The 25185-nt window shown below is 30.6% G+C and overlaps 1 protein-coding gene across 4 annotated transcripts in view; it reads left to right on the forward strand.

The window, feature by feature from the left end:
- Positions 1 to 25185, forward strand: part of LOC108693952 (FH1/FH2 domain-containing protein 3) — a 139995-nt gene that overhangs the window by 106621 nt on the left and 8189 nt on the right. For 2 of the 4 annotated variants that reach the window (XM_018203186.1, XM_018203188.1), the window contains exons 6-19: positions 1595 to 1700; positions 5057 to 5567; positions 5855 to 6117; positions 6343 to 6474; positions 6870 to 7206; positions 8423 to 9056; positions 14490 to 14648; positions 15140 to 15322; positions 17107 to 17226; positions 17672 to 17806; positions 18330 to 18472; positions 19029 to 19296; positions 19617 to 19740; positions 23738 to 23899. In XM_018203186.1, coding sequence (XP_018058675.1) covers positions 1595 to 1700; positions 5057 to 5567; positions 5855 to 6117; positions 6343 to 6474; positions 6870 to 7206; positions 8423 to 9056; positions 14490 to 14648; positions 15140 to 15322; positions 17107 to 17226; positions 17672 to 17806; positions 18330 to 18472; positions 19029 to 19296; positions 19617 to 19740; positions 23738 to 23899 — 3277 coding nt within the window. Of the gene's footprint in view, positions 1 to 1594; positions 1701 to 5056; positions 5568 to 5854; positions 6118 to 6342; positions 6475 to 6869; positions 7207 to 8422; positions 9058 to 14487; positions 14649 to 15139; positions 15323 to 17106; positions 17227 to 17671; positions 17807 to 18329; positions 18473 to 19028; positions 19297 to 19616; positions 19741 to 23737; positions 24553 to 25185 lie in introns of those variants that run through there. The other 2 variants (XM_018203184.1, XM_018203187.1) reach the window with 2 other exon arrangements.

Here is a 25185-nt window from a genome sequence, read left to right on the forward strand (position 1 = left end):
ATAATTTTCACTATTTTTTTTTTAATTTTGTGCGGTGTTCCACTTTCACGAATGATTTTCTTTCATCAATATTATTCTTTTTTGTCGAGAAAAATTCCGATACATAACTGATAAATTAAAATACATTTTGATAACTTTTTCAGATATGTTTAAATTTATTATCTTTTAAATGTTTAACTTATTGATCAAATAAATAATATATATAATATATAAATAATATATTTTCTCTTTCTTCCTCTTTTTTTCTTTTTAAGTATTTGCGTATTTGCGTATTTCGTCTGTCACCTACAATTTTAAAAACTGAAATTATTGGTAATATTAAATTTTAATTTTGTCCTTGCAGTGATAAAGGACGGAGAGTTAATTAAATCTTGCTCGCGCATTTAACGATCTTATTCCCTTTTCCGATTATTGCCGCTGCGGGTTTCAACCTTCATCACGACCGTGTATCCCTCATATTCTTGCATATTCTTCATTGTTAATCCGTACAGCTAATCGAATTTACCGTCGCGCAAATCAATTGCACGTCCGCCCCGTATCTAATCTAGTCGCAGGACGTCGTGTAACCGTATATATTTCATAATTGCTTCTACGAGACACCGGATACCCAGTGCGAACCTCCACTTTGCTTCCCCTTTCGGCTAGTTTCAAGTTTCCCTCGCGGCACATAAATTGAGGAAACGCATCGGTACGAGTTCAATTTCGCTTCTTAATCCGTCGAGCTAATCGAGTCTATGTCGCGCCTAAGTCCCATGTAAACTTCTATCGCCTCACGGTTGGCGGAATGAGAAGTGGAAGAGGGGAAACACGAGAGAATACCAAAGTATACGCGAATCCCAGAGAAGTCCGACTAGATCGCGAACGGCCATGGCGTCGGCATCGCGGCGCCTTGGAAACGAGGGGGTTTAATCAAACTTCGTAGATTTTCCATTATGCCCGCGACTTTGCGCCTGAAGCGGCATAACTAATTCCATTTAACCCTGGTTGTACGGTAGAGCGGGTTGGACGGGCTTAGGTGGTAATGTAGAGGTAAATCACGCCGCCGTGACGTCGCTGTCAGGATCGGATATCAGCAGCTATATTAATTCTTCTATATTTTCTCTGTAGTTTCTTGCAACTTGTTAGAAAGCTTACGCGTGTATCAAGAAAATTATGTAAAAACATGAAGGTGCTATCGAGAATAAATAATAGATAATTGAAATTTTTTGAAAAACAATATAAGAATTGTTTTTGACGTCTAAATAAATGTTTAATGAAATTTTCTTTTATATCATACAATGAAATTTTATAAGTAATTATAATAGCTGAAAGCTAAGGACTGATTATTTTCTCTGACCAATTTTACATTTATTCTGATGTAAAGTAGTTATGCTCCTGACATAATGTTTAATATATAGCGCGATATTTGTTCGAATTTTACATTAAAAAATGACTTTTTGTCTTGATATAATTAAAAAGCAAAGTTATAATAAATGTATCAGGTCTTTAGGGAAATACTTCTGCAAATTGTTTCTATTTTAGAACATTAACACAGATTAATGTTGTCTCATTCAGTTATAATTAAATTAACTTATCGCGAATTTCAATTTTCCAGGAGGACAAGGATCTGGTACACGAGTTTGTACAAAATGATGGACTCGCCTGCCTGATCAAAGTCAGCAGCGAAGCCGACCAGAATTACCAAAATTACATTTTACGAGGTAAATATTTTATTCATTTATTTTAAAATTGAAAGTATTTACGTCCCTAATGCTTATCTCCAACTTAATACAATTTAAATCTTTTTTCATCATTTTAAATCATTTCTTTATAATATTATTATCAATAAAATATTTATTTTCTTAAAACGAATTTAGATTTTTCTACAAACATAATATTATATAAAATAATATTTTCAAAAACAGTGATTTTTGATAAAAGATATTTTAAAACTTTTAAAATTAAAAACTTTGTAGATTAAACGTATAAATAATTTTTTTTTAAATATGTGTAATAATATAATCTTTTCTACATAAAAGAAATGTGTAATATGAAGAAATATATAATATGACTCATATCCACTTTTTTCTAAAAATTATTATTCAAGAATTATGATAAACAGTCCGGTTTTTCCTTCTTCGTTTATTAATTACGTTTATTATCTCTATGAAAATCCGCAATTAATTTTTATAACCTGTAATAAATACTATTGTTGTGGTGTACCGCTAACGAGATTCAATAATAATATCAGATGATAATTATTCTATAACTTCCGCAATAATAGCAGTCGGTGCATCCAATTAGACGGCGGGAAAGTCGTATCGTAAGCGAACTCGCAAATTGAGTTAAGAGAATGATGCGACCTTGCAGGGTACATGCACATCGAGATTTCATAGTAGACACTACGCTCTCTATGGACGCTCTCTATACGCTCCCACTTTGCCGCAAGTAACGATAAGATAATACCAGCGTAATGCAGCTAATGTTTAACGAGCTAAACATCAACATCCTCATCTTTGCTTTTCCAAGAAGTACATGGCGACGATGATATTACCGTCTAAAAGTACAGCGAGAGAGAAGGTGACACCAAGTGTTAACGTGCCGCGTTTACGAAAGCGTCAACACGTGGAAGCCACGGTGGCTTGCAGTTACTCGTCAAACCGCGATGCGTCGCGAATTATGAATGGCGTTCTTTGATCGTGCCTTTTGACTGCGGTATCTTGGAATCGTGTTCAAGTACTTTGTAAACCACCAGCTTATACGCAAGTGAGCACGCTAATTTCATGTTGTAATCTTATAATGCATTCGTTGCATTTATCTCTGTATTATGGTAGAGGGAGCTGAAACGAATCGAGAACTTATAATGAAGAAATAGAAAGTTATATCAAAAGCAAAGATCGATTTTAGTATCGCAAATTTTGAAAAGTAATTACGACATTTTAAAATAAAATTAATGGATTTATTTTATTCGTATTTAGACATTAACAATTTTTCCTTATTATATTATTTATATATGTATTATGCAACTCCCTATTATTAAGTTCTTATGCAATTTTTTTCTTCATATTACAGTTTACAGAAGTTGTTTAGATTAATATTTACAATTCAATTTTTTATCAATTTTTATTATAAATAGTTATATAGTCTCATCGTGAATAGATACTTCATAATTTGTTGCTATATTACAAAAATGGTACCAAGCACGTATGTTGCATTTTGCAATCCATTATTTAAATATTGCAAAATCTGTTCCAATATATTACTATCTGATACTTTGATTACATGTCGCGCGATTTATATAAGTAGGCTTTATATATTTAGGCTTTTAATTAGATTTCGCATCATAACTTACAGCCTAATATAATAGTAACGTTTATCGTTTAAATCGGTGGAACGTGCTTTATGAACATGGCTGGCATACATCGCTAGTACAAAGCATGCGATCGCGCGAATACCAAAACTTTGATTATAGGGAATCAATATACGTAAACAGTCATTTTCATCGAGTTAAAAACCTTGTTTAATTGCATTATACAACTTCCAAATTTACATAGGTTAAATATTGATTGTATAACACATATTTGTACAGGAGTAAAAATTGCTAACTTTCTATTATTCAATATTATTTCTTTCTTATTATTTTATGTGTAACATGATTTTAACGAAAATTAAACATTGTTAACATTCTCGCAAGCAAGATCGGTTCAGTCGAATTAGTAAATATAAATTAATTCCTGAAAACTCCTTAATGATACAAATAGTTGGATACAACAGGGCAATAGGAACTAAGCACAATAATTCTTGTGCAAATTAAACGGTTAACAAAACTTTATTAATAATTAATTCCGCTTACATGTTTCGGCTCACTTTTGAGTCATCCTCAGAGACAATATGATGTTGTAATTACAAAAAAAAATTTTTTTTTCTTATAAACTAATTCATTTCCAATCATTTTTCAATCGAATTAGATTTTGTATAGTTTGTCGCGATAATAACTTATATATTTGGTTTGACAAGCACTCACTAATTGACATTACAATTTAATGTAACCATCTGATATTTGATTTGCGCAATGCATAAGTGATCTGGATTTTTGAGCGCATTTTATTTTCAAGCTGCCCATGTATAACTATTATTCGAGCAGGGAAGGAATTCTAATTTTTTTTTCATTGTTTCTAATTAATCTTGGAAGCGGTTTCTACCCGCGGTGCATGAATGCTTGCAACAGCTTTCTTCTATACTTTTTCGCACATTTTACATGCCAAGCGCGCCGTAATTTATTTAGAGCACAGTGTAGAACGGCTTTCGGTGAAATATGCGATAACATGTAAGCGCAAATATATTTTTGACCATAATATAGGATAAAATCTGAGTAAACCTAAAATCCGAACGCGATCGGTGTAATTTGCCTGTTAAATTTCAATCATGCCTGCCTATGTTCGTAGCCCGAGTATGAGCCGGAAATCAGTTTCGTAAACAACGAAACGCATGGTGTAAAAAATAAGTAACGTCATTTTGGATTAAGCCTCGAGATTGAAATAGGTTTCGAGGTTTCGCATCGGTTGCAATGACAGTTGTATTTTTATTTTTCGTTTCATATCTACATCGGCCGAGGTTGTCATTCTGACGTTTCCGTTATATTTTTCCGATAAAAATAGCGAGATGCCACAGTGCAAATTAAGAGGCAAGATTAATGGTTTTTTTATATATATATGTAGTATCAAGAGAGATTCAAAACCCCAGACAAAAAAGTGTCTATTAATACGGAAAATATTTAACGTTATTGGAAACAGTATTTTAAAAATATTTTACGATATCATAAAGGGCAGTTTGCATAAAAATTTCTACCTCCGTTAACTTTCTAAAGTAGATGTTTAAACCGTATTTTAAAATATTAAATTTTTTACTCCTCTTTTTCGATGTCTCGAGAATCTTTTGAGCCTTAATATTGTTTGAGCTGCCATAAAATCCACTAAAAAGGTACATTTATGAACAACGGTTAAAGGCTCTTTATACGCGATTGTCTAGAACAATTTCGCCCTCCGTTTAATCTCGCAACTCGTTTGCATTCATGCAGCACTCGGCCAGGTAATGCTGTATGTCGACGGTATGAACGGGGTGATGGAACATGGGCAGACAGTGGAATGGTTATATACGTTAATTGCTAGTCGTTTTCGGCTGGTGGTCAAGACGGCATTGAAACTACTGCTCGTGTTTGTGGAATACGTGGAAACAAACAGTCTGCTATTGGTCAGAGCTGTAAGAGCAGTCGATCAAGCTAGGGGCGTGGTACCGTGGATTAACGTAATGAAACTCCTGAAGGATTATGATGCTGCCGACACAGAGTTGCTTATATATGCAACAACTTTGATCAACAAGTGTTTGAACGGTATCCCCGATCAAGACACGTACTACGATCAAGTGGACTGCCTGGAGGAACAGGGTATGGAGGGCGTTATCCAGAGGTACATGTCAAAACAGGGCACAGATCTCGACTTGCTCAGGCAGTTTCAGATTTACGAAGCGGTACTGCATCACGAAGATGGAGACAGAGGCTCGCCTATACGCCAATTGGACGACAATATAAGGTAGATGATATTACAATTTAACGTTGTGCGTAATACGATTTAATAAGATTCCTTTTCTTTGATTTGTATTCAAATTAATTAATGTCTTTAAAGATCTTTAGAATATTTGAATAAAAATATGTAATTTAGAAGAAAAATGAAAAATCTTATGCAAATATTTAGAGAAACACACACACACACACACACACACACACACACACACACACATTTCGTTTCATCTTATAATAATTGTATAATAATTCGGTTAAGATATTTCTAATCTTATATTTCTTTCTTTGACTGCGTAGAAAAACTTTACGAAACCGAAAGTCTCTAGTGGATTCTCACGAAAGGCGAAAGTCTCGAAGGCATTCCACAGGTAATTCACCCCTGTCAATGTCTCTGAATCCACGGCTGAGCCCACGACTGAATCATACTCTGGGTGTGAGTACGCTGAATAACACTTTGAATTCGAACCTACCAGATGATGACGACGAATCAAGTAGTTCTCAAAGTTCTCAGGGTCATCTAGGTGAAGTTCAGCTCAATGGTAGTTACAAAGAGAATAAAGGTAATCATTTCTTTCTTTTTTTCGATAATTGAGTTTTTAATTTAAATCAATTATGTGTTTATACCAGAAAGAAAAGTTTTATACGCGATGGAAAAAAAGTCTAACTTATATTTTGAGAAAATTTGCTCATCTTTAATCTGTAATAAATTTAATTTGTATATAAAACGCGTTAAGATATATGTAAGTGATTCGCTTTAATGGAGAAAATATTATTTCGTGTTTTAGTGGATGTTGGTGTTACACCAGCGCTGAGACGACGAAGAGAACGCGCGGAGAGACAGAGGAGCTTCATTAGAGAGCAACAAGAGGCTACTGCAAACCTGAGAGCTTCGCTTGGTCATACCGATGATCAGGAAAGTGAGTACTTAAAGTTCACTTAAAATGCTCTACATGAATATTTTTTTATTATTCTTAAACCTAATTTATTTTATTTCCAAATAAATCTCCGATTATCACTAATAAAATTATCACTAATGCGATTCACATTTTTATAAAAGAAAAATCTTATTATCGTTTAATTTTATAATTTGTATATTTATTTAGAAATGAATAGACTAAAACTATGTATGTATGTGTGTTAGAAAGTATATATACATACAATTTTTTACAAAATATATCCATTTTGTGAAGTAGGTGGATTTAATAAAATAAATTTTTTAATTTCTTACCATATACATTTTTTTTTAACAATTTGCATCTCTGGAAGATATTCTATCGTTACAATAAATATTTTTAATCTTTTGCTGTTAAAGGTCAGTTCGCAACAAACAATCTACGATATACAAACGGTATCTCTTATGAGAGGAACGCTGATTCTCCTTCGAACAAGTTGTCAAGAACGAACAGCAGAAAAGACTTGACGCCCTTGATGAATGCCGCGAACAAGCTCGACTCGGAGGAGAAGAAACCATGGTACGGCAAAAGTCCCAACGAAGGTGTCGAGTACAACGAGAGTAATCACACCGACGAAGACGAAGATCGTCGAGTGGTTCTCCAGCTTAAGAGGGAAGGAACTGTCAAGGATCTCACTCAGAAGTTGGCAGCACAGAATCTTATACCTAGCAGCCCTGTGGAGGAGAAAGTTTCCAGGTAATTTCGGGAAAGGCGCTGCCTTTACTTCAAATGCATGCTACTCAATTGATTTATCCTCTTGTATCTTATTTCTATATTTGTATTTGCGAAATTTCAGAATACAAAATTTTTATTAAACAGATATTATAAGAATATAGAAAAGTCTTAAAGTTTATTAAATTCTGAAAAAGTGTTTGCTAATTTATATCAATATTTTTAAACATTGGAAATTCTGTTGTCTTTGGAAACTAAAAATAACAACTATAAAATACTGTCAATTTTCACTTATTATTGTTTACAAAATATTAACTTGCTGTATATAACAGCTTGTTCCTTGTAACTATTTTTCTCGGTTAATTTAATCTGCATTTTACTAAAGTCAAATATGAAATGTAATGTGTCTGAACGCAAAAATCAGTTTAATGTTTATTACAAATAAAAGTGGAAAGTAGCATATAAGAATAGCGCGAGATATTGACAACAATGATACTAGAAAGCTGGAAAAGTCGTATGAACTTTGTACCTTAGTCGGAAATTCTACCGAGATTAATTTTACACGGGATACTGCAAGAGTACAACGTTTCATATAAAAGTTACTTCTTCGTCGGATACGAAACTTTCTACAGATCGAAAGAAACCTTATCTTTTGTATTTTGTCATCAGATAATCTTTAAAAATATATTAACTAGATGGTTGATAAATAATATTACTATAAAATGAACGTTATTTTAAATATTATAATGTGATATTGATAAATTAAATTATCAGGAAGACAAACTTTATTGGAACTTTATTGGCTTTCGAAATAATCAAATTATATAATGATACATATACTGTACATACATTTAATTGAAATAATTCTAATTTTTGGTATTATAAATGCATAAAAGTTTATATTGTCAAAACTATCAAAATTAAATGTAGAGATTATTCTGTGTTTAACAAAATTTAAAGCTGCAGTAATTATATTACATTGAGTTTAATTCTTGTACATAACAATTAAATAACATAATTAAAGTAATTCAGAAATTCAATATTGGAAAATAATATGATAATTAAATCGATAACCACATGTGTCATTAATGTGTATGAGTGTGTTTTATTTGATTTTAATAGCTTATCTAAATGTAAATGTTCGTTTCTTGTTTATTATTTTTTATTCTGTAAAATATACTATTGTAATTAGTAATTGCTATATAAAATATATAATTTGGATTTTTATGCATGTTTTTAGGATAGGAGATATGAGTGGATTGATCTCGAAAGCAAAAGAAGGTCTAGCGAAGTCGAAGTCAAAAGCGGACGTACTAAAGTCGCCAACCAGCGATAATTTGCCGAAACTGCAGGAAACGAAGAAATCAGAGAATGAATTGCACTGGGAAGAACTTGTAAAAAAACTGAAGAGACCATTGGCACTTTGCGACTTGGATTTCACTGATCTAAATTCCGAAGATGAGATCGATGTGTTGGGATCTGCTAATGTGACGAATGGAATGCCACCACCGCCACCACCGATGGCACCTCCAAATGGAGATGTTTCGGCACCTCCGCCACCGCCATTGGGGGCGAGATTGCCACCGCCCCTTCCTCAGGGTCCTCCGCTGCCATTCGGTATCAGTTTGAAGATGTCGAGGCCACCGTTACTAACTAACGAAACCAGTAACACGCCAAAGAATCCGCCATCGTTACTCGCGAAGAAGAGCAAGAAGACGGTGAAGCTGTTCTGGAAGGAAGTACGAGACGATCCCAACATTCTTGCACGACTCGACAAACACAAGATGATCTGGGACGAACTAACACCTGTGGCCGTCGACACACAAAAGCTCGAACATCTTTTCGAGAGTCGCGCTAAGGATCTTATCACTAAGGTGAGTGGTCTCATGTATGATTTCTTTCACGCAGATCGTGTTGTTTTCATTATACAAATGCAACAAACCGCGAATTTCACCGTTTCGAAGGGACGATTGAAGAGAACAACATAAGAGCAATGCTCGTTTAAACGAGATCTACCGTCGACTACCTTTCGCAGTGTACATTGTAATTTTATACGATATTCTTCAAAATTTTTAACGAGGTAAAGATAGAAGTTATAAAAAGATAGAAGAATATTTTGCTATGTTATTTATTTAATTTTATTTGATGTGTCTTCTTTAAATGAACTTTACTTATCGTCAAGATAGTAATGATTATTATGGCTGGTTACACTAACAATAAGTTACATTTGAAAAAATTCTTGAAGGCAGATTAATAATGATTTTTAATGGTGCATTAAAAAATTATAATTATAATTTTCAATTCATTTTTATTTAGTAATTCGTATTGATTTGCTTGTAGTAATAGTTGTTTTGTGATTCGTTAATTTTGTAACAATATGAGAAGTGAATATCCGAATTTTATTTATGCAAGATTGTTACAACGACTTTTTCATGGAACTAAAATTCCAATACACAAAGCATATACCCATATAATCTTGTGTACATACACGCCTCTGTTGATCTAGCAAGTTAGGGTTGCAACGTTTAAAGGGGATAACATCTTTCTATCGCGACTGCTTGATTACTTTTAATAGAAATACTCAAAAATATTAGGAAAAAATTATCATTTATTTATAATTAATAATACGTAATTGTAAATTGACATAATTATAAAGTGGCAAAAAGAAAATTTTTTATTTTTTTTCATTGGTCGAAGTGTAAAACAATTACATTCAATTTTCCAATTGCAATTATTTTAAAAAAGAAAATATTATATTATTATTTCTTTTAATATTTTAAAAACAATAATTAGAAATTCAGAACAAGACTAATGAGAGTTTAACGCTGTTGTAAGAGCGAAGAATTAGGAGATGAAGATAATATTCAGATGTTAGCAGTAATCTTCATTGTATCGAACGTTTCGGCTCACTTTGGAGTCATCTTCAGCGAAAAAGTAGAAATATAATACATCGTTGAAAGTAAGTCACTTGCAGATTGACAGAAATGCAGTAATCAATACGCTCAATGGGAAACAAAGAAGTTCATAAACATTGATTCACAATTTTCATAAGATACAAATTAAAGCAAGTCGTTTCTCAGATTAATATTGTGTCAGTTCATCTTGACACATCGTTTGAAATCGACAATTTCACGACTTTAATTTATATCTTATGAAAATTGTGAATCAATGTTTGTGAACTTCTTTGTTTCTCGTTGAGCGTATTGATTACTGCATTTCTATCAATTTGATTTTAATTAAATTGATTTTAATTAAAGTAAAATGATTTACTTTCAACGATATATTATATTTCTACTTTTTCGCTGAAGATGATTCCAAAGTGAGCCGAAACATTCAATACAATTAATGAAGATAATCGCCAACACCTATTAGTATTATTATCTTCATCTCCTAACTCTTCGCTCTTACATCAGCGTTAAACTCTCATTAGCCTTCTGAATTTTAAAATAATATTAAATATTAATTAATATTAAAAGTATAATATAAAATATAAAAAATATTTTATATTACATAAATATATAAATATATAAATAAACTCTCAATCTTAAAAACAATAATTAGGTTTTTAAGATTGAAAGTCTTTATTTATAGATATATGTAATTGTTTTTATATTTTATATTATACTTTTAATATTAATTAATATTTAATATTATTTTGAGTTACCAAAGATAAAGTATAAATATTATATTGTAGTACGTTAATCAATTTCTACAAATGTGTGACCGAATTAATAAAATCTTGCTAATTTTATTAATTTATTTGATCTGAAATATATCTATAATTTAATAATTATTTTTTTATTAGATGAAACTAATAGTATATTAATTAACTATTTTCTGATTCTGCTTCTTTTTACATTAATCTTTTTGAATTTATCCCTTTTTTAATGCTTTACAAATATAAATAGCTTTTGGAATGGACTTAAAAATAAATAAGATATAAAATATCATAACATTAAAATATATTTAAAGATCTTGCGTTTCGCGGGTTTTCTCCGTGTCTAAATCCATTCTTGGAATGCAACGTTTCGTGAAATGTTGCTGCTCCTCACCCTGATGAAGTGAACTGCAAGGTTCACGAAACGTTGACATTCCAAGAATGAATCTGGACACGGAGAAAACTCACGAAACTCATAATCTTTATATAGAAAGCACCCGTGGAAGTCTCAAGAATATTAAAATATATTGTACGTATTTAACTTAACTACTACGTAATTAACTTTTATAAAGTTTTTCTATCTTTCTCTTATAATTAAATTTATATAATTTAAAAAATAAACAAAATTTAATCTTGTTATATGTATATAAGTTTTTGGTTTATGACTTTAATTTATGATTTCTTTTGAATACATTTTCTAAAACTACAATATATGATCATTCATAGCAATTTTACATCTGATGAGAAAATATAAGTTAGAGAGAAAATATTGTAAAATATAAGAGAAAATATATATGATGACGTATACTGCTGATTATTCTATCACACATAGATAAAATATAGTCACTATATGTATAATTTACAAAACGATTTTGCACATAAACATACACATACGCGCGCGCACGTGTCAGAAAACTATAAAAATTTTTTACTAGCATTGTACCAAAGCATTGCAATCGAGTAGAGAATATCGTCATTAATTACCGCAGTAATTACACAGCGCGGTATATTGGTTTCCTCTCACCTGTGTATTTCACGTCTGTGCGCAACTAAATCGCAGCAAGAGATATTGCACAGTAGAGAGACTGCAACTGGGTTGCACGTATTTTTCGAGCGTTACTGAAAGCTGCCGCATTATTTCTCCGTTCCAGTTGTTTCCGACACAAGCTCTTTCTCACCCTTTGAATTCGCTTAGCACACCGATAATTACAGTCAACCTACGCCTATAAAAAATAACGAAAAAGTAGCCGCGTGCCAAAGAATTATAAATCTTTAGCAATGAAACAAGGATAAACGGAGCAAAATTATAAAAGGAAAATTTGCCTTCGACGCAAATGATATTGTGCACAGTTGCACTTGATTTTGTAATATCGTAAATTAGGATTATATAAAGCCGCATGTTCCGAATATAATAGAAAAAAAGTCAGACAAATGCTACACAAACTGTATCATAAGGAATTGTACAGAAAACTTGATGAGATCAATTTAAGTAAGAAATGATATAATAGTAACAATAAAAACTTTAATTTGTCATATTTACTTATAGAAAAGGCGAAATTAATTTTTTCGTGATAATGGAAAATAAATATTTTTAAATATCAAATTAAGAATTTATGACACATTATTTCGAATTTAATTAAATTTGTTATATTTCATCTCAAGGATTTTTATTGTATTTTTACTTTTATTTCTAATTACTAATTTTTTCTTGAGAAAATAAGGATTTTTCATAAATTTTAAAAATTAATTTTTTTACATTATATTGAAATTCGATATATAATTTATTTCATACAAAGATATTAAGATTAGATATCAATGTTCATTAAAATTAAATCGATATCTTGATTTATAAATAATAAGCTATGTTATTCAAACCATTTTATGATTCTTATTTTGTACATATAACTTGTATACGAATTTTATTATGATTTTATGTCTTTAATATTATTTTCATATGAACAAGTTAAATGACATTTATGTTTTTATATCTTTCTCCTTATATAAAAATAGTAGGTATCAAAATTGATAAAATTTTATTAACGTTTATAGAATAGTATATGATAGACATATATCTCTTCTATTCTATTACATAGAAGAATATGAAATAAGAGACTTACTTTAAAGTAAAGTTTAATTCTTATTAACTTTCACTTAGTTTTATGTTCGGCCACATATGTATATCGAATAAGCGCTGTATAACGTCGGCTAATTTAATAACGTAGTTAACCGTATCATGTGAGGATAACGGTTATGATAACGATCATGAATAACGATTATAGCGGTTGGATAGTAGTAAGGGTGATAGTAATGGTGGTTTACTGAAATACGACTAATTATCTTCTTGTATTCTTGGCAATGTTGTTGGTGCTCGCACGAAAAAATATGAACGAAATGGCATGCTGGAATTTTACAGGAGGTGAGTCTTAATTCTTTAACTTTCGGAGTTGTTTTAGTGATCGTTAATATAAATGCATGCGTTCTAAATGCGTTCATTTACAAATACTGGTCCGATCGATTTCATGCTGACACTGATGCACTAATTGATAAAAATTTTGCTGAAGGTATTTCTTTCTTCAAGAAGACTGCTTCATATACTTTGTAAATCGCTGTTGTAAGCTCTCTTACTGTTGTTATTTTACTGTACTGTGCTGGAATTTTTTGACTATAATTGATCAATTTATTAAGGATCATTAATAAAGAATGTTTCTTCTAATGTTGTTATGACAATACCTATAATTAATAATTACAATCTTTTGCTTTTATTTCATTATATTGACTTTAATAGCAGATAAATTATTTTGTCAGTGACTAAAACGAATTTTACATTATCTATATTGTTTTAAAAATCTAATAAAAGTTTTTATTTCGTATTTTTTTTATTCTTAAATGATTTTTATTAAACTGATTTATAATTTAATAGATTAAATAAATGTACAACTGGCAAAATAACAAATTCCAAATTTTAATATCTACTTCGCTCAATATAAATTTAAAAAATTTTAAAAATATAAAACGTTTTATTTTTCAATATACTTTTATTTGAGATATTATTTTAAATTACCTGCTTTATACAATATGTATAATACGTTATAACATATTAGTATTATAATACACTTTTTAATTTTTATTTTTATTTGTATTTATTCTACCTAAACCATAAACGTTTGCATAATTTATTTGTATTGGACATTATGCACATATATTTTTTTAAAATAAATGAGTGTAAGCTTATAAAGGATAATTTTATGATTTTATCATGTGACATTTATTACGTCTATTGCAAAGTATTTGGAGAACTGTTATCTATAGCGAGATAATTTCGAGGAACATTCAACGTCGTCCGTATATGTATATATCTCCACTTGCAATCAAAAGAGGAGAATGGCTTTATTCCATTTTAGTGGTGTATTTTCAATATATCCTGACGCTACGTTTTCATCTGTGTAACGTTCGAATGTTTGGTAGTTTTTGATGTGTTTTTATGTGTTTTTATACCGGAGTATTTTTGTTGCACGGTAAAAGGTACTAATCGTTCCGCAATAACTCCAAGTGCTATAGAGTAATAATGAAGAAAACATCGAAGTTATATCACGCGTGTTTCAAATGTTTTGATATAATCGAAATTTTTTTATTTGTTGTTGGCAAACAGAAACAGCAGGAGATGAACAAGAACAAGGAAATTATTGTGCTAAATCATAAAAGATCAAACGCCATTAACATTGGTATGACAAAACTGCCACCGCCAAGGTCCATCAAGACTGCGATTTTGAAAATGGATGCTACAATCATGAATAGAGAGGGTATCGAGGTAAGAATATAGCTGTTTTATTTTTTATTTTTTTCAATTTCTATTTCTTACAGCATTCAAAAACTGCTAAAAAATTAGGAAATATTTCTTATATTTTTACATGCAATGCAGATTTTGGAAAGAAAAACGCGAATGTATACAATGTATTTTGACAGTTTTTAATATTTTTTGAATTAAGTGAAAATTATTCAAAAATTCTTCCAGATTAATTGTTATTATTTTTCACTCTTTATTCATTTAAATTGTATGTCTATTTAAATTATATTTTTAATTGATTTTTCAACTTTTGCATGAATTATGTCGATGCTGCTTTAATTTACTGGCTAATAGAAAGCTTTGAAAAATTTTAACTTTCTGTTGATGATCAATCCTAAAATTTAGTTCAAATACACTTATGTATTCTAGTTTCGAGTTTATTCTAATTTTTCTAATTTTGAATTGACTTCTTTTTTTCATTTATTTTCCTCTTTGTTCCAAAATTCTCTCAATAGAAACTGCTAACGATGCTACCTACTAAGGAAGAAAAATCCAGGATACAAGAGGCACAGGCTGCCAATCCTGACCTTCCCTTAGGATCGGCCGAACAGTTCCTTCTAACTTTGACCTCCATTTCGGAATTGCCAGCAAGACTAAAGCTGTGGGCATTCAAGCTAGACTTCGAAAATTCCGAGAAAGTAAGTCTTAATATTATATTATTATGTATTTCTTAGTGAACATACTATTTAACAGTAAACTTTTTAAATTTTTGTTTTTTAATTGTTGGTTTTGTACATAAAAACTATTTGCAAAAAAATAGGAGAATTTACTACTCTAATGTCGATAATTTAGCGTTTTTTTAAGGAAAATGTAATTAAGGAAATTTTAATTTGATTACATCTTAATTAATAATATTACATAATAAAAAATGTCAACTTATTAATAGAGATAGTATTTATAATTTCAACTTTTTTTAGAAGATAACATAAATTTTTTCTTTTATTTTTTTCTAAATAAAAAACTTAATTTTAATCTCTTGCTTTATACCTTAATTTATGATCGCACGTGTCACTGTCAGAGACAAGATCGTTTGTACATCAAACAGTATCTAATAATACACTTAATTTTTCTTTACTGATCTTCTAAGAGCCAATGATATCAGGATAAAATTTTAAAGTAATAATTTGAAAATATTAATTTTTTACAAATGTTCAACAATAATATTATTTCTAATAATATATAATTTCATTAATTTTTTGTGAATATGTGTATATTTTTACATAAACTTTATCATATAAAACAGAAAGACAAGATAATAGAAAAGTGGAGCTTTTAAGAGTTTGTAAATATAATTTTGTTAACAATTCAGAATAATTTTTTCCATGAATCCGATTCGTAATTTCGATTTGAAGTTATATAATTGTTGAATACTACTTTAATACATAATAATAATACATAATAATAATTAATTTAGCTTTTTATATTTCTTCTTTTCTTCTTTTCCCTTTGATTTCGCGCGTGGATTTCTTCGCGATTATCAAGGAACAATGGAAAGGAATGTCAGCAATGTAGGAGAGGAAGTCGATAGGTAGAAGAGCATTCTCGACGTATTTCTTCAACGACAAAATGGCGAATTCCGATATTGTACTGAAGAGAGGTCACTCGATGACCTAACTTTCTTGGCATTGTTCGACTGTAACTGAAGCGTGAAATAGTTCGTGCCGGGAAATGCCGCGAATCATTTTGTATGCGAATCCACTTGTATGCTTGCAATATGCGTCAGTTCAATCAGTTCTCAGTCAAATCGATTAATTCAAAAATACATGCAAAGGAATATCGATTAATCGAGTTAATAAAAAAAAATATTTAAATCCGAATTATTACATAGATAATAATGAACAAAAAATTGTGGTTTTAAATTCAAATGTTGAGTTTAAAATTGAAATAGTCATACTTTGCTATTCTGATTTTACGCTTTTAATTATATAAATTCTAGAGACCTAATTAGAGTCAAGAAACAGCCACTTTAATCAATCCGCATATTTTAGCAATTATTGGGAGAGAGAGAGAGAGAGAGAGAGAGAGAGAGAGAGAGAGAGAGAGAGAGAGAGAAGAAAAAGATCAAATCAGAAAAAAGAATAATAAATATATGTCTTTCTTTTTCGCGTTTGATAAAACTAGAAATCCTGCATACGAAATGCAGCTTATGTCCATTTTAATTAGACTTTAATTGGAATGTCTCTATGGTAGATTTGATATTATATGAACTTGGAAAAAAAATTTTAAACATACGCAAATTACAAAAATATTTGTATAAAAATGGTTCTCATTCTAGTGTTTTCGCTTTTAATTAAAACATAATAATCCATGACTTAATGGTTTCTTTCAATTCTCATGCAACTATGAGATACATGTTTATAAAAATCAATGATACAAATTACGAGTTTCGCGAGAAAAATGGGACGATTTTTGTAATTTCTAGGAAATCGCAGATCCTTTAATGGATTTGAAACAGGGTATGGAGACCTTACGAATGAATAAAACGTTCCGTGGGATTCTAAGCACACTTCTTTCGATCGGGATATTCCTCAACGGAAATGAGGTAGGTATTGAATGCCAGCCAAATGATATCCACTTAATTCGTCTGTCCCGAGATTGTAACAATTCAAAACCTGATAATATCGATTTCTAACTACTAGTTGGATAGGATATCTTTCATATTACTTGACTGACAGCCACATTTTTTCAAAAACAATCTCGATTTAATACGGAGTTTTGCTACAATCACGGTCCGCTATTTATCCTCGGAATTTTCGGAAGTTTTGATGGAATATCCACTGTATTAAAAAAGTTCTATTCTAATGTATTTTTCAACAACTAGATTTGCATCAGATTAATTTTCGAGCAACGCAATTATTTCATAGAAATTTCTCTATCGTATAACATAAAAAATCTATAAATAAATCTAAATATTTACGAGCGTTAAAATGAGACGCGCTATTTTTCGGAACGTCGTGTCACGACGTGAAGACTTCATCCTTTTTCAGGTGAAGGGCTTTCAACTAGAATACCTCGTCAAAGTACCTGAAGTGAAGGATACGGTTCACAAACACTCGTTGCTTCATCATCTTTGCCACATGGTGATGGAGAAGTTTCCGGATTCTACAGACCTCTATTCCGAGGTAAGAATATCAATTAGTACGATCAAAACTAGAGAGAACTTTGCTTTGTCGTGATATCGCGATTGTACTATTGTATATTTATGAAATGGAGACTGAGACGTTTCAGAGAGCTCTCTGAAATTTTTTTGTTTTTACGATTTTATTTTATTCTATCACACAATCGGTTTTCTTCTCCATATTTTGTTGAATTTTTGGATACATGATATTAAAGATTAATGTAATGAAACTTTAAAAAAAATAGATTAAAAGATAAAAATTGGATTAAAATAGAAACAATATGTTGCAATTATAATTTTCATATAATTTTTTGAATACAACATTTTAATTACATAAATATACGATTCATTTGATTTAAAACGATTTTTATTGAAGAAATAAAAATAAAATAAAGAAAGAAGTAAATACTTTTATGTATCTTTTTCAGATAAATTTTAAACTATGTTTCTTTTTGTATCTTTTTATATAGTTCTTGAAGACAATTGGAATAGTTTTCTCGACAATGCCAACGCGGTTTTGCTTTCAGATTGGTGCGGTAACGAGAGCTTCGAAAATCGATTTCGATGAGTTGGCGGCGAACATCGCGAAACTCGAGAGCGAGTGCAAAGCGTCTTGGGACCATCTCAAGCTCATTGCGAAGCACGATGGTTCTACGATGATGAAGGTCAAGTGAGTATAATTCCTGCCGAGTTTCTTAGCTCCCGAACCAATTTTCGAGATTCTCTCTCTCGTTCTGCTTTCCTATGAGTCTTTCTAAGTGTTTGTGTTTAAGAAGTTTCAAGTGGCTTCGATAAATTCGGGATAGTTTTTTTTTTCAGCGAAACTGGCTGCTATCCAAGTGGAGCTTTCATTAATTACCGAACGAACATTTTCTCCTTCCATGAGTCTTTCCCTTCGTTCCTTCTGTAATCATTCACGCTACACTTGCATTCTCTCAATAAACTTATATTTTTTTATTTTTTATGATATTTTAATTAGTTTTTATTCTTTAAATGCTTTACGCTTTTCACGTATTTAAAAAAAATTAAATAAGTCAAAGATATTTTTTAGCAACAAGAATAACATGTATGCATACGATACATACTATATTTTTCTAGTCAATATTTTTTTATTGAATTATTTTATTAGTAAAAAATTGTTAAAAGTTTTATTTGATATATTTCACAGTTACTTGCTGAAACATATATTTTTCTAAAAAATACATTGTTTTATTTTTATAACGCAGGATGTCTGATTTCCTTGCTGATTGTGCTGAAAGGATAATCGTCTTAGGCATCGTTCACAGACGTATCATAAACCGTTTCCGCAAATTCATTTTGTGGTTGGGTATACCACTGCACAGGATACAAGACACAAAACCAAACGAGTTTTGTAGGATTGTGTCCGAATTTGCTCTGGAGTACAGAACCACTAGGGAACGAGTGATACAGCAGCTTGAAAAGAAAGCCAATCATCGAGAACGCAATAAGACCAGAGGGAAGATGATAACAGAGGTAAGTCATTTTTGTTTATATCTTTCGTTGAAAACCATCATAGCGAATTTCATCGACTAAAATATATTTATACTGAGTTGGATTAGCTTACATAATATTAATCGTAAATATTAATTAGCGTAGAGTGTTAAATTTTTTTCTCTTTGATTTTTATTCATTTGTTATTTTGTTATATTGATATTAGAATATAAAGTTGTTTTTTAAATTTCATTTATATTTGAATAAAGCTATTTAATTTCTTTTTACTTTTACAATATATTATTTTCATAAAATTTTTCATGTAACTTTTACAAGTTAAAATCTTGATGTTCTTATTACAGGTCGGTAAGTTTCGTACAAAAGAAGATCGAGCGGACGCGGAACTCAGACAACTACTTGGCAGTGACATTTCAGATGTCGAGAGTATCCACGGCACTTTACCATGGAGAAGACAGAAGAAAGACGGTAAGTTTTGTCAGATCTTTTTCATATGATTTTTTTGTACATGCTCCTAGATGTTTCTTCTTCTTCTGTTTTCTTGCGATTTCTTGCATTGGTTAATTTTATCTTTATTATAATAAATTTTATTTAGTAAATATGCAATAAACAATATCTTATATAATATCTGTATAATATCTCATTTTACACAATTCACAGTAATAAGCAATTCATGTTAAAAACGAATTGTTTAAAATGCACAGCATTGTTGCTGTAAAATTTTATGTTTTAATTTATGAATTAAGTAAGAATCACAAGTTGAGTGTTCTCATTTTCGCGATTGAACGAACGAGATATTATCACTTTAATATAACTGCGGTTTTCTAGCCTTGCTTTTAACTTGCGCGAAAATAACGCACTCTAAAGGACGACGGCTATGTCGGCTGTTCCACTGCGGATAAGAACAAAGTGCGAGAATTTCTCTTCATCTCCGTAATGTTCCAGCTCGGTGGTGGCAGCGACGCGCGCGAGATAAATGTCGCCCTTAAGCAGCGGCTCTTGCAGGCAAGATTTAAGGATAGCGCCGGGTCATTTGACGACATTACCGGAAAATGAGAAGTAAATGCGTTGCCGTCTTTATATGATTATACGATGCATTCGCGGACATACAGTTCTTCTCTCCTTCCTGCGTGTCCTTAGTCGAATGTGAAATTTACCGACTCGCATAAGTCACCATTCGTTATCTTTATTGCTTTTGCACGAGGATATTCGTACAAGTTTCTCTTTTATGCGACTCGGAATTTTCTTGCCCAAAATTCGCGATGATGTTCGAGATTGCGTATATCCACTATACCGTTAAGCCGTAAATGTAACTTGGCAGTAAGTAGCATTATCATTCAGTTGCGAAGCGTTAAGGTAGGATGCCTTCGACGGTGTTGCTTCATAAATTCGGTATTCATGAGAGAAAAATTTCAACTTGAGTAGAATTTTGTTTTACTCACTCTTTATTGCGCTTTACGCGCGCTACATAAGATGATAACTTTGCCTCAAGAGGGCAGAATGTAAAAGTAGTTAACTTCCAGAGGGAATATTCGAAGCGACGTGGATATTATTCGAGTCGGCGCGAAAAAGTATCGCGTAAATAACAGCCTCTAAGAAATTTATTCTTTGAATTTGTTCGAAAGAATTCTATTGGACTCGATGTTATAAGTTTTATCGTAACATTGTTCACAAACTTGTTATCTTTCGTAATTTTTTCTTGCCAATTTTCTTTTTCTATGAAAGTCTCTACGAACTGCTATTGTATTTATTTTTTATATGAATAAATATTCAATGAATAGAATTAGCGAGTCAATATTTTTTTACCTTAAGAAGAATATTTCAAATTGGTTTACTTTTAAAATTAATTACTTTAATTATTTAGATCTTCATAATTATTTGTAATAAGTATAATAATCAGAAAATTCAATTTAATTATTTGTTAAAGATCCACGTTACAATGATTACAGATTAAGATGATACAAAATTAATATGTTTATAAATAAATGTACTTTTACTTTGAAATTATTGGAAACTCTACTCATTCTGTAGTTAATTGAATATTTGAAATATTATGATTCTATTTCATTGCGATGAATACTATAATAAAATAATTTCATAGTAACACGAAAAGCTCTTTATTTAAAAAAACGAAGATTCATTGTTATTATATGTACAATCAAATCTACGGCAAAGCCGTATCTTGAAAAAAGATCTAGCAGAAACGACTGGCATATCCTGGATCTTGTAAGACTGATATTACGTTGTAACTGTGGATCATCTCTTTCTTGAGGAAACGTGGAATTTTTATTCCCGCTTTCGCGCAGAGGGGGATACGCGGAGGATTGGGCCAACTCAAGGAACCAAGTGGTTGGTGCCCATCCGGCTCGTAAACTCAACCACCCACGTGCGTTACCATGGCTGCGGCCATCATAACTTTTCTCTCTTTTATTCCCTTGTATGCCACGACATAAAGTATCTAAACGTCCCGTCTAAGTCGTGCTGGCGTTTTCAGTCGGATATGATAGCCCTCCAATTCCACAGCTGGAAAAGTCTCGCAAGTTGTACGACAAGGATCGTGGACGATACGCGATAATTTATTTTAACAATTTGCTGAGTAATATTAATATTATGAACACATTAGATACAATTAATCGTTATACGCAATTGTTAACTTTATTCTTGTTTCTTTCATTTTACTTCCATTTATAGCATTCTACTAAACAAGTTCTACTAAACAAAATTTAGTAACTAATTATTGCAAGAAGTATGAAATTTCTTGAACTTTTCTGAATAAAAATATTATAAATATTCATACTTTTTAAAAAAATTAACTTTTTTATATTTACAAAAAAAATGGATTGAACATTATTAAAAATTGTAAAAAAGTTTTTAAAGTAATATTAATGGTGACGAAACTTTTATTTTTCACAATTTTTTAAATAAAAATAGAGAGTTGTAATATTAAAAAATTGAAATAAATCAAAATAAATAATAAATATAAAACGGGAATATTACATTTACATAGCTATTCAATTATTAAACGCAACTTTATGATTGTATATTGTTTTGATCAAGTATATTTTAATAATTAACGTTAAGTAAAGTAATTATATAATTTCTTGACTTACTTTTAATCAGAAATTTATTGCATTATTCCTCAATTGTAATGAGTACGTTAAGTAGGACATATTATCAGAGCCTGCAGATCAGATTAACGAACAGGAAGCCATTTGAAAGCGTTTAACATTCCTTATGGTAGAGCAACCACGAAAATGAATTGTCTAGATTGATCTGCGGTCGTCAAAGAACGCGTAATTGGCGAGATTTAAAGATCTCTTCCTTCCTCTGTTCGTTTCATTCATGAAAATTCTATTACCACCCTCTCATCCTCTTTCTACTTCTCTTTTTTCACAGTCTTTGTATCGAGAGTGTATAGAACTGTATCTATGATAGCTTTTCTGGGACGAGTTTGAAAGAAGCTCTGGAAGAAATTCTGTGTATTTGACAGTTTCGAAGTTTCTAGCCCTGCGGACTAGATGTGGTGATTGTAAGAAATGAAATAGTGAGACGATGTGGAAGAAAAATCTTGTAGACACGATATTCTACAAAGGATTTCTTTACTTAGACATTGTCTTTACTTTGTACATTGTCTTTACTTTTCCTTTTTGAATATATTTTCCATGAATAAATAAAAAAATGTATCTTATAATTGTAGAAATTGTGCTCAGTTGAACATAATAATTGAAATCAGCATTAACAATTTGCATTGTCATCTAGCTTTTTTCTCTAAATAAATTTTTAGAAATAAATACAAATTTACTTTATAAATAGAAAAATTTTGTTCTTATAACAAATAATTGGATTATGAATTTAAATTTATTAATGATTTATACACGGAAAAAATTTTACATTAAATTTTAATACAATTTTAAATTACACTTTACTATGTCTTGTATTTTTGATAGATGATTTGATCATCACAACAATGATTCATAACTTTTATTATGGTAATACTAATCTTTATCACATAAATAAAGTAATTTTTGTTAAAGCCAGTGCTTAAGCCATATTCTAACATAAAACAATTAATTTTTACTATGATACGCAAACAAAATTTGCTAAGTATATATTTTTTACTTATCTTTGCAATACTAACTTTTATTCAACAACAAGTTTTGATTTTATAATAAAAAAATTTTATTCTGAAAAAGTGTAAAAATTACGTTGCATTATTATTAAAAAAAAAATAGCTATAATATTTAAACTTATGATTGTCATGATAGTCCGCAACTTCTACAACATAGTAATTTTAAATATAAAATTTTATCTAATTTGTTAATATGTGCAACGTATATTTATAAATAATACAGCTACGCAACTTGATTATTAATAATACAGAGATACGCTACTTTGAAAATAAAGCTATTACAAAAAAAATTTAGAATGTATTCATAGAGCAATAGAAGATATTATTATGTTCTAGGACGTATAATTTCACTGGGTCCGGTACTCAGGGATGAAAGCACCAATGGTAACTTAGCTGATGGCGTTGACGAATTATTGGAATCTCTGGTGAAAACCGCAACAAAAACGCCAGCCACTAGAACCACGCCACGTGAACGCAAGAGGACCAGACACGCCGATCGTAAGTCTTGTAAGTGTGATCCCAGCACCATGCACCCAGATTCTCCTTTCCTATCATTATCGATCGATCTTTGGTCGAGAAATTGATTATCAATCGATAATTTATTACATTCCTAAATTATAGCATATCTATGTATGGACACAACGTAAATATTTCATCGGGAAATTCGCCAATTTTTTAAATTACATTACGTAATTAATTAAAGAGCGACATTAAAGACTTTAAAAGAAGCAAATCATCAATCAAGATACATGTAATATTATTAATAAATGTAATCTACAATATTAAGGACTCTCGATAATTCTGCATAACAATAAAAAAAAGAAAAAAAAGCGGTGAAAATTAGTGTGTGGAATAATAACAAACTCTTCAATAATTTAATAAATTAGACAATATAATAAACTGGACATTTTAACTCACTTTTGAGCCCTTAATAGGTAATTAATAATAAATTTAAACTGGAGTAACTGCATCAAATTCGTATCTTTTCTTTGCATATTTTTTTGTGCATTATGCGCATTATCGTGGATGAGAAAAATTATATTAGTAAAAGTGATGATGTACCTGTTCTCATATGTTAATTTTTATTTTATGATAACTGAGTATTATTTTAATATCGTATAAAATAAATTAGAGAGAAGAAATGAAAAAAAGAGAGAAAGAGAAAAAGAAAGATAAAGGGAAGAAAAAAGAGTACATTTTGTTACATATAATGAAACAAAAATTTATAAGTAGCGTGAAAATTTGCCATTAAAGTTTTATTGGTAACAGAAGGTACTGGGCGTTAACCGCAGAATTTTCCAATAGCTTCTAACGCCACGAGAGTCTTGAATTATTCGATGTGAAGTATACATTATTGATAACCGTTGGTCCACAGATAGAACTATGAGGCTACCAAAGTCGATCGATAAACGAGAAGTTTGGAGCTGTCGGCGTCGACGCCCTAGATCGAACATGCGATCGTACGCGTGTCGTCGATTCTATCTTATACTTTCCATGCACTTTATTAGCATCACAGCTTATCTTTACTTTAATGCCCGTGCTCATTTATGCTATCTCAACTGCTATTATTACAACTGATCGAAATTTAATAATAATGTCTTATATACGATTTTATTGTTTGGGCTAAGATGATTCAGATGGTGCTTCAAAGCGTAGATGTAGAAATAACATAAAATTATAAATATAAATGATAATAACGTTTAATTATGACAATATATATAAAGCATATAATATGACGAGAAAAAAAATATTTATATTTAATATATATATATGTATATATATAT

This window comes from Atta colombica, unplaced genomic scaffold (genome assembly GCF_001594045.1).
Source record: "Atta colombica isolate Treedump-2 unplaced genomic scaffold, Acol1.0 scaffold111, whole genome shotgun sequence".
NCBI lineage: Eukaryota > Metazoa > Arthropoda > Insecta > Hymenoptera > Formicidae > Atta > Atta colombica.